The sequence below is a fragment of the Athene noctua genome, chromosome 35, assembly GCF_965140245.1.
Source record: "Athene noctua chromosome 35, bAthNoc1.hap1.1, whole genome shotgun sequence".
In the NCBI taxonomy this organism is placed as follows: Eukaryota; Metazoa; Chordata; class Aves; order Strigiformes; family Strigidae; genus Athene; species Athene noctua.
Window position 1 is genome coordinate 484,794 of NC_134071.1, and position 11,665 is coordinate 496,458.

At 64.4% G+C, this 11,665-nt stretch overlaps 2 protein-coding genes across 2 annotated transcripts in view; both read left to right on the plus strand.

Annotated features, from left to right (window-relative positions):
• Positions 1 to 915: 915 nt before the first annotated feature.
• ECH1 (enoyl-CoA hydratase 1) lies at positions 916 to 8,955 on the plus strand. The gene is made up of 10 exons (XM_074930777.1): positions 916 to 1,018; positions 3,429 to 3,591; positions 3,681 to 3,769; positions 5,227 to 5,351; positions 5,456 to 5,504; positions 5,607 to 5,671; positions 7,083 to 7,153; positions 7,264 to 7,335; positions 7,458 to 7,608; positions 8,807 to 8,955. The coding sequence occupies exons 1-10, from the start codon at positions 976 to 978 to the stop codon at positions 8,909 to 8,911; spliced, it is 933 nt and encodes a 310-aa protein (XP_074786878.1). The 5' UTR covers positions 916 to 975; the 3' UTR covers positions 8,912 to 8,955.
• Positions 8,956 to 9,430: 475 nt separating this feature from the next.
• The window catches only part of LGALS4 (galectin 4), a 5,181-nt gene continuing 2,946 nt past the window's right edge, over positions 9,431 to 11,665 (plus strand). The window contains exons 1-3 of the mRNA XM_074930668.1: positions 9,431 to 9,475; positions 9,651 to 9,739; positions 10,926 to 11,130. Coding sequence (XP_074786769.1) covers positions 9,431 to 9,475; positions 9,651 to 9,739; positions 10,926 to 11,130 — 339 coding nt within the window. The remainder of the gene's footprint in view (positions 9,476 to 9,650; positions 9,740 to 10,925; positions 11,131 to 11,665) is intronic.

Below are 11,665 nucleotides of genomic sequence, written 5' to 3' on the forward strand. Positions count from 1 at the left end.
TGCCCCTTTTGCCTCGGGGGGTGATTAAAGTGCCCCTTTTGCCTCGGGGGGGGTTAAAGTGCCCCTTTTGCCTCGGGGAGGTGAATTAAAGTGCCCCTTTTGCCTCGGGGGAGCGGGTTAAAGGGCCCCTTTTGCCTCGGGGGGGTGGGGTAAAGGGCCTCTTTTGCCTCGAGAGGGCGCTAAAGGGGCACTTTTGCCTCGGGTGGGGCCGGTTAAAGGGGCAATTTTGCCTCGGGGGTGGTGTTAAAGTGCCCCTTTTGCCTGGGGGGGGTGGGTTAAGAGGCCCCTTTTGCCTCGGGGGGGTGAATTAAAGTGCCCCTTTTGCCTCGGGGGGGTGGGTTAAAGGGTCCCTTTTGCCTCGGGGGGGTTAAAGGGTCCCTTTTGCCTGGGGGGGGTGTTAAAGTGCCCCTTTTGCCTCGGGGGGGGGTAAAGGGCCCCTTTTGCCTCGGGGGGGCGGGTTAAAGTGCCCCTTTGTCTCGGGGGGGCGGGTTAAAGTGCCCCTTTTGCCTCGGGGGGGCGGGTTAAAGTGCCCCTTTTGCCTCGGGGGGGGGGTTAAAGGGCCCCTTTTGCCTCGGGGGGGGGGGTTAAAGGGCCCCTTTTGCCTCGGGGGGGGGGGGTTAAAGGGCCCCTTTTGCCTCGGGGGGGGGGGGTTAAAGGGCCCCTTTTGCCTCGGGGGGGGGGGGTTAAAGGGCCCCTTTTGCCTCGGGGGGGGTTAAAGGGCCCCTTTTGCCTCGGGGGGGTTAAAGGGCCCCTTTTGCCTCGGGGGGGGTTAAAGGGCCCCTTTTGCCTCGGGGGGGGTTAAAGGGCCCCTTTTGCCTCGGGGGGGGTTAAAGGGCCCCTTTTGCCTCGGGGGGGGTTAAAGGGCCCCTTCTGCCTCGGGGGGGGGTTAAAGGGCCCCTTCTGCCTCGCAGGGGACGGGAGTTCCGGTGTCCCTGGTCACGTGGCGGAAGGGGCGGGGCTTGCGCGCGGAGGCCGATGGCGCTGAGGGCCGCGGGGCTGCGGGCGCTGCTGGGGAGACGTGAGTGGGGGGGGGCTGGTGTGGGTGTCCCCCCCCCACCCCACGGCGGGCACGTGACCCCGCGGCGGGCACGTGACACCCACCCCCAACCCCGCGGCGGTGACCCCCGGCCTTAACCTTGACCTTCAACCCCCCCCCCCCCATTCCGGCCTGTCAGGACCCCCCAGACCCCCCCCAGGCGCCCCCTTGACCTTCACCGCCCTTGTCGCTGCCTCTGGCAGGGAGCCAGTGCCTCCCAGTCCCTTCCCAGTGGATCCCAGTCCCATCCCAGTGGATCCCAGTTCCTCCCAGTCCCTCCCAGTGGTTCCCAGTCAATCCCAGAGGCTCCCACTCTCTTCCTAGCCCCTCCCAGTCCCTTCTCAGTGCCTCAGTCCCTTCCCAGTGGATCCCAGTCCCTCCCAGTGGTTCCCAGTCAATCCCAGAGGCTCCCACTCTCTTCCTAGCCCCTCCCAGTCCCTTCTCAGTGCCTCAGTCCCTTCCCAGTGGATCCCAGTCCCTCCCAGTGGTTCCCAGTCAATCCCAGAGGCTCCCACTCTCTTACTAGTTCCTCCCAGTCCCTTCCCAGTGGCTCCCAGTTCCTCCCAGTCCCTTCCTAGTGGATCCCAGTCAATCCCCAAGGCTCTCACTCTCTTCCTAGTCCCTCCCAGTGGATCCCAGTCCCTTCCCAGTGGATCCCAGTCCCTCCCAGTGGTTCCCAGTCAATCCCAGAGGCTCCCACTCTCTTCCTAGTCCTTCCCAGGGGATCCCAGTCCCTCCCAGTGGTTTCCAGTCAATCCCAGGGGATCCCACTCCCTTCCTAGTCCCTCCCAGTGATTCCCAGTCAATCCTAGAGGATTCCACTCCCTTCCTAGTCCCTTCCCAGTTCCTCCCAGTACCTTCCCAGTTGATCCCAGTGTGTCCTAGTCCCTTCCCATTCCCTCCCAATGGTTCCAAATCAATCCCAGGGTTCCCTCTCCCTTACTAGTCCCTTCCCAGTCCCTTCCCAGTTCCTCCCAGTCCCATCCCAGTGGGTCTCCGTCCCTTCCCAGTCCCTCCCAGTGGTTCCCAGGGGATCCCGCTCCCTTCCTAGTCCCTCACAGTGGGTCCCACTCCCTTCCCAGTCTCTTCCAGTAAATCCCAGTGCCTCCCCACCTTCTCTCATGACTCTCAAGTCTTCTCCTAATCCCTCCCAGTACATCCCAGTACTTTTTTGGTGGTTTCTAGTCATTTCCCAGTACCCCCAGTGGCTCCCAGTTCTTCCTTAGTGGATCCCAGTGAGTTCCAGTCCTATCCCACTGCCTCCAAGCCCTTCTCCTCTGCCTCCAGTGGGTCCCAGTACCCCCCCATCCTGTCCCAGTGAGTCCCAGTTCTTCCCTAGGGCTCCCAGATCTTCTCCAATGGGTTCCAGTCCCTCCCCAGTTCATCCCAGTGCCCCCAGCTCTTCTCCAGCAGGTCCCAGTCCGTCCCCATAGAGGCTCCCAGCTGTCCTCCAGTGGGTCCCAGTGCCCCAACTTGTTCTCTAGTGGGTCCCAGTCCTTCCCCAGTGCATCCCAGTGCCCCCAGCTCTTCCCCAACAGGTCCCAGTCCCTCCCCAGTGTGCCCTAGTGCCCCCAGTCCTTCTCCAGTGGGTCCCAGTCCCTGCCTAGAAACTCCCAGTGCCCCCACCCCTTCTCCAGTGGGTCCCAGTCCCTCTGCAGTCTATCCCAGTGCATCCTAATGCCCCCACCCCTTCTCCAGTGGGTCCCAGTCCCTCCCCAGTGCATCCCAGTGCCTCCAGCCCCTCCCCAGTCCCCCCAGCTCTTCCCCAACAGGTCCCAGTCCCTCCCCAGTGTGCCCTAGTGCCCCCAGCCCTTCTCCAGTGGGTTCCAGTCCCTCCCCAGTGAGTCCCAGTCCCTCTGCAGTCCATCCCAGTGCCCCCAGCCCTTCTCCAGTGGGTCCCAGTCCCTCCCCAGTCCATCCCAGTCCTTCCTCTGTGCAGCCCAGTGCCCCCAGCCCTTCTCCAGTGGGTCCCAGTCCCTCCCCAGTCCATCCCAGTCCTTCCTCTGTGCAGCCCAGTGCCCCCAGCCCTTCTCCATTGGGTTCCAGTCCCTCCCCAGTGAGTCCCAGTCCCTCTGCAGTCCATCCCAGTGCCCCCAGCCCTTCTCCAGTGGGTCCCAGTCCCTCCCCAGTCCATCCCAGTCCTTCCTCTGTGCAGCCCAGTGCCCCCAGCCCTTCTCCAGTGGGTCCCAGTCCCTCCCCAGTCCATCCCAGTCCTTCCTCAGTGCAGCCCAGTGCCCCCAGCCCTTCTCCATTGGGTTCCAGTCCCTCCCCAGTGAGTCCCAGTCCCTCTGCAGTCCACCCCGGTGCCCCCAGCCCTTCTCCATTGGGTCCCAGTCCCTCCCCAGTGGCTCCCAGTGCCCCCAGCCCCTCCGGGTGACACCGCGTGCCGCAGCGCTGCGGGTGCCGGCCCGGCTGATGTCGGCAGAAGCCGCCGAGCGCCGCTCGCCCGCCCGCAGCTTCGAGACGTTGCGGGTGACGCCGGAGGGGGACCATGTCCTGCACGTGGAGCTCCACCGCCCCGAGAAGAGAAACGCCATGAACGTGGCGTTCTGGAGGTACCGGGGAGGGAGGGGGGCACCCAGGGAACCCTCCAGGACACCCATCCCCGAGACCCCCCCACCCCACGGTCCCCGTCCCCGCGCAGGGAGATGGTGGAATGTTTCCAGGACATCAGCCGGGACTCGGCCTGTCGCGCCGTCGTCGTCTCGGGCGCCGGGAAGATCTTCACGGCTGGTGAGGGTGTCCCCCCCCCTCCCGCCAAAACCTGGCAAAGGGGGGGTCAGCAGAGGGATTTGGGCTCGTTTTGGGGGAGATCTTAGAGCTGGGGGAACATTTCAGCCCCAACAGGGGAAATAGGGGTGGGAGGGGGGGGGTCTTGGCTCATCTCGGAGAGACTGGGAGTATCTTGGCACCAGCTGGGGGCGACTGGGGGCACCTTTACCCCGGTGGGAGGGGGTTTGGGGTAACTTTGCTCTAGATGGGGGGATTTGGGGGTACATTTGTCCTGTCTGAGGGGATTTGGGGTAATTTTGCCCCATCTTGGGGGGGATTTGGGGTAGCTTTACCCCATCTGGGGGGGATTTGGGCTACATTTACCCCATTGGGGGGATTTGGACTACATTTACCCCATTGGGGGGGATTTGGGGTACATTTACCCCATCCACGGGGGATTTGGGGTACATTTACCCCATCTGGGGGGGATTTGGGGTAGCTTTACCCCATCTGGGGGGGATTTGGGTTACATTTACCCCATTGGGGGGATTTGGACTACATTTACCCCATTGGGGGGGATTTGGGGTACATTTACCCCATCCACGGGGGATTTGGGGTACATTTACCCCATCTGGGGGGGATTTGGGGTAGCTTTACCCCATCTGGGGGGGATTTGGACTACATTTACCCCATTGGGGGGGACTTAGGGTACATTTACCACATCCACAGGGGATTTGGGGTACATTTACCCCATCTGGGGGGGATTTGGGGTAGCTTTGTCCCATCTGGGGGGGATTTGGGTTACATTTACCCCATTGGGGGGATTTGGACTACATTTACCCCATCTGGGGGGGATTTGGGGTAGCTTTGTCCCATCTGGGGGGGATTTGGGTTACATTTACCCCATTGGGGGGATTTGGACTACATTTACCCCATTGGGGGGGATTTGGGGTACATTTACCCCATCCACGGGGGATTTGGGGTACATTTACCCCATCTGGAGGGGATTTGGGGTAACTTTGCCCCAGCTGGGAGGATTGGGGTACATTTACCCCATCTGGGGGGGGATTTGGGGTAGTTTTAGCCCAACTGGGTGGGACTTGGGATACATTTACCCCATCTGGGGAGGGGGATTAGGGATAACTTTACCCCAGATGGGGGGATTGGGGTACATTTACCCCATCTGGGGGGGATTTGGGGTAGTTTTAGCCCAACTGGGTGGGATTTGGGGTACATTTCCCCCACCTGGGGGGGATTTGGGGTAACTTTACTCCATCTGAGGAGGATTTGGGGTAGCTTTACCCCAGCCAAGGCACCTCAGGGACATCTCAGCATCACCAGGAAGACAGGGGTGAGGGTGATGGTGGTGCCTCAACCTTGTCTGGGGGGGGGGGGGGGGGGGAACCAGGGGGGTCCTCCCCCTCCCCAAGTCCCCACCCGGGATTTGGGGACAATTGGTGACCTCCCGGCGCCATCAGGGATCGACCTGGCGGCGATGGGCGCCGACGTCCTGCAGCTGGAGGGTGACGACATGGCCAGGAGGGCCTGGAACCTGCGGCAGAAGATCTGCGACTACCAGGAGACCTTCTCGGTGCTGGAGAAGGTCGGACGGACGGACAGACGGACGGGCAGGGGCGGGGGGACACACACACACACAGATCCCCCCCCCCCGCCCCCCTCTCCCTGACGCCCCGTCTCTCCTTGCAGTGCCCCAAGCCGGTGATCGCGGCCGTACACGGCGCCTGCATCGGCGCAGGTGAGCTGGGGACAGGGGGGGGACACCAGGTTGGGGGGTGTCTGTCCCCCGTCCGTCCGTCCGTCCCCCCCTAAACTCTAGCTCAGGGTCGGCTCCCGGCAGGCGTCGACCTCATCTCGGCCTGTGACATCCGCTACTGCAGCCAGGACGCCTGGTTCCAGGTGAAGGTGAGTGACCCTGGGGACACTTGGGTGGCTCTGGGGACACTTGGGTGGCCTGGGGGGGGCGGTCCTTGGGTGGATCTCAGACCCCCTCGGATGTCCCTGAGGGGCCTGGGACATCCCTGAGTCTCCTTGGGTGGCCCTGAGACCCCTTGGCTGTCCCCAAGACCCCTCAGATTGTCCTGGTGGCCCCTTGGATGTCCCTGAGACCCCTTGGCTGTCCCCAAGACCCCTCAGATTGTCCTGGTGGCCCCTTGGATGTCCCTGAGACCCCTTGGCTGTCCCCAAGATCCCTCAGATTGTCCTGGTGGCTCCTTGGATGTCCCTGAGACCCCTCAGATTGTCCTGGTGGCTCCTTGGATGTCCCTGAGACCCCTCGGATGTCCCCAAGATCCCTCAGATTGTCCTGGTGACTCCTTGGATGTGTCTGAGACCCCTTGGATGTCCCTAAGACCCTTCAGCTTGTCCTGGTGACTCACTGGATGTCCCCGAGGGAGCTGGGACATCCCTGAGACCCCTTGGCTGTCCCCAAGACCCCTCAGATTCTCCTGGTGGTTCCTTGGATGTCCCTGAGACCCCTTGGCTGTCCCCAAGACCCCTCAGATTGTCCTGGTGGCTCCTTGGATGTCCCTGAGACCCCTTGGCTGTCCCCAAGACCCCTCAGATTGTCCTGGTGGCTCCTTGGATGTCCCTGAGACCCCTTGGCTGTCCCCAAGATCCCTCAGATTGTCCTGGTGGCTCCTTGGATGTCCCTGAGACCCCTCAGATTGTCCTGGTGGCTCCTTGGATGTCCCTGAGACCCCTCGGATGTCCCCAAGATCCCTCAGATTGTCCTGGTGACTCCTTGGATGTGTCTGAGACCCCTTGGATGTCCCTAAGACCCTTCAGCTTGTCCTGGTGACTCACTGGATGTCCCCGAGGGAGCTGGGACATCCCTGAGACCCCTTGGCTGTCCCCAAGACCCCTCAGATTCTCCTGGTGGTTCCTTGGATGTCCCTGAGACCCCTTGGCTGTCCCCAAGACCCCTCAGATTGTTATGGTGGCTCCTTGGATGTCCCTGAGACCCCTCGGATGTCCCCAAGATCCCTCAGATTGTTATGGTGGCTCCTTGGATGTCCCTGAGACCCCTCGGATGTCCCCAAGACCCCTCAGATTGTTATGGTGGCTCCTTGGATGTCCCTGAGACCCCTCGGATGTCCCCAAGATCCCTCAGATTGTCATGGTGGCTCCTTGGGTGTCCCTGAGACCCCTTGGCTGTCCCCAAGATCCCTCAGATTGTCATGGTGGCTCCTTGGATGTCCTCGAGACCCCCTCAGATGTCCCTGGAGCCCCTCGGCTGTCCCCAAGCCCCTTTCCTCCACCCCCTGTGTCCCCCTTGGCCGTCCCCGTGTCCCCTCACGTGTCCCCACACCCGCAGGAGGTGGACATCGGGCTGGCAGCTGACGTGGGCACCCTGCAGCGTCTCCCAAAGATCATGGGCAACCAGAGGTGGGTGGGGGGACGCCGGAGGGGCCAGGGGGGTGTTGGGGCGGGCTGGTGGCAAGGGAGGGGACTTCAGGGGGACCCCGTGTCACCCCCAAACCTCCCCCCTCCTCAAGTCTTGTCAACGAACTGGCCTTCACCGCCCGCAAAATGATGGCCCCCGAGGCGCAGAGCTGCGGCTTGGTGAGGTACTGCACCCCAAAACCCCCCTGGGAGGGCACCCTGTCACCCCCCGGCGTGGCGGGGGGGTCCCTCGGGGTCCCTGCACCCCCCCTGGCATCTCCTCTCCCCCCCCGCCCCGTCCCCGCAGCCGGGTGTTCCCCGACAAGGAGACGCTGTTGCGGGGAGCCCTGGAGGTGGCGGCCGCCATCGCGGCTCGTAGCCCTGTGGCCGTGCAGGGCACCAAGGTCAACCTGGTCTACTCGAGGGACCACCCTGTCACCGAGGGGCTGCGCTACGTGGTGAGTGACACCCCCGTTGTCCCCTCCCTGTCCCTGCCGGGTCCCTGCCCGCGCGTCCCTGTGCCCCCGCCTGGACCGTAGTGACGTTCCCGTCTCCGCGCTCTGGGCATCCCTGTGGCTCGTTTTGGCTCCGAGGGTGGCCCTGTCCTTGTCCCCAAGGGTGTCCTCTCCCTGTCCCCAGGGGTGTCCTGTCCGTGTCCCATTCCTGTCCCCAAGCGTGTCCTCTCCCTGTCCCCAGGGTGTCTGTGTCCCTGAGGGTGTCCTGTCCCTGTCCCCAAGGGTCTCCCTGTCCCGAGGGGTGTCCTGTCCCCATCCCTGAGGACGTCCCATCCCCAGGGGTGTCCTGTCCCTGTCCCAAGGGTGTCCCATTCTTGTCCCCAAGGGTGTCCTCTCCCTGAGACCCCAGGCTGTCTGTGTCCCTGAGGGTGCCCTGTCCCTGTCCCCAAGGGTCTCCCTGTCCCGAGGGGTGTCCTGTCCCCATCCCTGAGGACGTCCCATCCCCAGGGGTGTCCTGTCCCTGTCCCAAGGGTGTCCCATTCTTGTCCCCAAGGGTGTCCTCTCCCTGAGACCCCAGGCTGTCTGTGTCCCTGAGGGTGTCCTGTCCCTGTCCCCAAGGGTCTCCCTGTCCCGAGGGGTGTCCTGTCCCCATCCCTGAGGACGTCCCATCCCCAGGGGTGTCCTGTCCCTGTCCCAAGGGTGTCCCATTCTTGTCCCCAAGGGTGTCCTCTCCCTGAGACCCTAGGCTGTCTGTGTCCCTGAGGGTGTCCTGTCCCTGTCCCCAAGGGTCTCCCTGTCCCGAGGGGTGTCCTGTCCCCATCCCTGAGGACGTCCCATCCCCAGGGATGTCCTGTCCCTGTCCCCAAGGGTGTCCCATCCCCGAGGGTGTCCCAACCCTGTCCTCATTGCTGAGAATGTCCTGTCCCTGTCCCCAGGGGTGTCCCTGGCCCCGTCCCTGAGGGTGTCATGTCCCTGTCCCCAAGGGTGTCCCTGGCCCCGTCCCTGAGGGTGTCGTGTCCCTCTCCCCAAGGGTGTCCCTGTCCCCAGGGGTGTCCTATCCCCATCCCTGAGGGTGTCCTGTCTCTGTCCCCAAGGGTGTCCCATCCTTGTCTCCAACCCCAAGGGTGTCCTGTCCCTGTCCCCATGGGTGTCCTGTCCCCAAGGTTGTCCCCTCCCCGTCCCACCCTGTCCCTGTCCCCAGGCCACCTGGAACATGAGCATGCTGCAGACCGACGACATCCTCAAATCGGTGCAGGCGGCCATGGAGAAGAAGGGCCCCGAGGCCGTCCCCTTCTCCAAGCTGTAGGGCCACCACGGCCCCCCCCAATAAAACACCCTTGTCCCCACGTCCCCCCCCGTGTCCCGTCTCCTCCCTGGGCAGCGCCGGCGGGAAGGGGAGGAGCGGGGGGGGGCGGTTTCCAGTAGGGATGGGGGTCCCCATGTCCCCAGGCGTTGGTGATGGGGGGGACCCTGTAGAGCTGGGGACCCCCCCCGACACACACACAGTTAGAGACCCCCCCAGAGTCACAGACCTCGCTGTCCTCCCCCCCGGGGACACATCCAGGCCCCTCCCGGCCACCTGGGTGTGTCGTGTGTCCCCCCCCCCCCCCCACGCCGGGTGTGGGGCAGAGTCCGGGGCGTTGTCACCTCGGGCAGGTCCCGTGTGTGTGTCTGTGTCCCCCCCCCTCACCCTACATCCGGAGAGGGGGGACAAAGTCCGGACCCCGCCCTGGGAAGGTACCGGGGTGGGGTGGGGCGCCCAGTTTGCGTTTGGGGCTATAAAGGTCCCGGTGTCACTGTCACCATCATCACTGTCACCCTCACCATGGCCTTCGTCCCTGCGCCCGGCTACCAGCCCGCCTACAACCCGGTTGGTATCATCCCTGGGGGGTCCCGTGTGCCCCCCCCCAACCCCTCAACCCCCCAGGATGGGGACCCGGGGGTCAGGGTCCCGGGGGAGCCTGTCACCACCCTCTTGGGGACAGGGTGGGGACCCCACTGACCTTGTGGTCACCGTCACACCACATCGTGCCCCCCCCCCACAGCCACTGCCCTACGTGGCCCCCGTCATGGGGGGGCTCCGGCCTGGAATGGCCATTTGTGTGCAGGGTCTTGTCCTCCCCCACGCTGACAGGTAATGGGGACACTGGGGACACTGGGGAGATGGCCCGGGGGGGCTACTGTCCCCTTGAATGGGTGGGGGGGAGATGGGGGACGTGGGAGGGTATAAGGGGACGTGGGGGGCACATGGGAAGGGGACACAGAGTTGGGGGGGTGTGGGGGAACGGAGGGGACACAGGGATATGGGGGACAGGGGGGGGCATGGGGGGAGTTGGGGGTATGGGGGACGGGAGGGGACGTGGGGACATGGCGGGGGACACGCGGATATGGGGTACGGGGGGGACAGGGGTGTGACACGGAGACACGGGGAACTGGGGGGGTATGGGGATGTGGGGGGGACATGGGGGGCACAGAGGGATATGGGGGACAGGGGGGGCACAGGGGGACACGGGGGGACATGGAGGGATATGGGGGACGGGGGGTGCACAAGGGGACCCGAGAGGGACGGGGGGGCACAGGGTGACATGGGAGGGACACAGAGGGATATGGAAGACTCGGGGGGACACGGAGGGATACGGGGGACAGGGGGTCACAGGGGGACCCGAGAGGGACAGGGGGGCACAGGGGGACACAGGGGAGACACGGAGAGATATGGGGGACAGGGGGGGCACAAGGGGACCCGAGAGGGACAGGGGGGGCACAGGGGGACATGGGAGGGACACGGAGGGATATGGAGGACACGGGGGGACACGGAGGGATGTGGGGGACATGGGGGACACAGGGGGACACGAGAGGGACAGGGGGCCACAAGAGGACACGAGGGGACATGGAGGGATATGGAGGACACGGGGGAACACGGAGGGATATGGGGGACAGGGGGGACACGGAGGGATATGGGGGACAGGGGGGGGCACAAGGGGACCCGAGAGGGACAGGGGGGGCACAGGGGGACACGGGGGAACACGGAGGGATATGGGGGACAGGGGGGCACAGGGGGACACGGGGGGACACGGAAGGATATGGGGGACAGGGGGGGGCACAGAGGGATATGGGGGACAGGGGGGACACAGGGGGACACGGAAGGATATGGAGGACAGGGGGGGCACAGGGGGACACGGAGGGATATGGGGGACAGGGGGGGCACAGGGGGACACGGGGGAACACGGAGGGATATGGGGGACAGGGGGGGACACAGGGGGACCCGAGAGGGACAGGGGGGGGCACAGGGGACATGGGAGGGACACGGCCCCCCGTTGCAGGTTCCAGGTGAACCTGGCGAGCGGGCCGGAGGACGAGGCTGACCTGGCCTTGCACTTGAACCCGCGCTTCGGGGCCGAGGGGCAGGTGGTGCTGAACAGCCGCTCGGGGGGGCAGTGGGGGCCGGAGCAGCGCCGGGACCTCCAGGCCCTCGTGCCCGGGACCCTCTTCGAGATCATCGTCACCGTCACCCCCCAGGACTACCGGGTGCGGGGGGAGAGCGGGCGCGGGGAGCTCTGCTGGTCCGTGGGGACACAAGGGAGGGGGGCTAGGGGCTCACCGGGGGTACGTGGGGTCCCAGAGGGGCAATAAGGGCTCCCGGAGGGGGTATATGGGCTTATTGGGGGTAAATGGGGTCCCAAGGGGGGTACATGGGGTCCCAAGTTGGGTAAATGGGGTCCCAGAGGGGTAAATGGGGTCCCAAGAGGGGTATATGGGGTCCCAAGGGGAGTATATGGGGTCCCAGAGGGCAATAAGGGCTCCTGGAGGGGGTATATGGGCTTATTGGGGGGTAAATGGGGTCCCAAGGGGGGTAAATGGTTTCACTGGGGGGTATTTGGGGTCCCAAGGGGGTAAATGGGGTCCCAGAGGGGGTAAATGGTTTCACTGGGGGGTACATGGGGTCCCAAGGGGGGTAAATGGGGTCCCAAGGGGGGTAAACGGGTTCGCTGGGGGGTATTTGGGGTTCTAAGGGGAGTATATGGGGTCCCAAAGGGGCAATAAGGAGTCCCAGAGGGGGTAT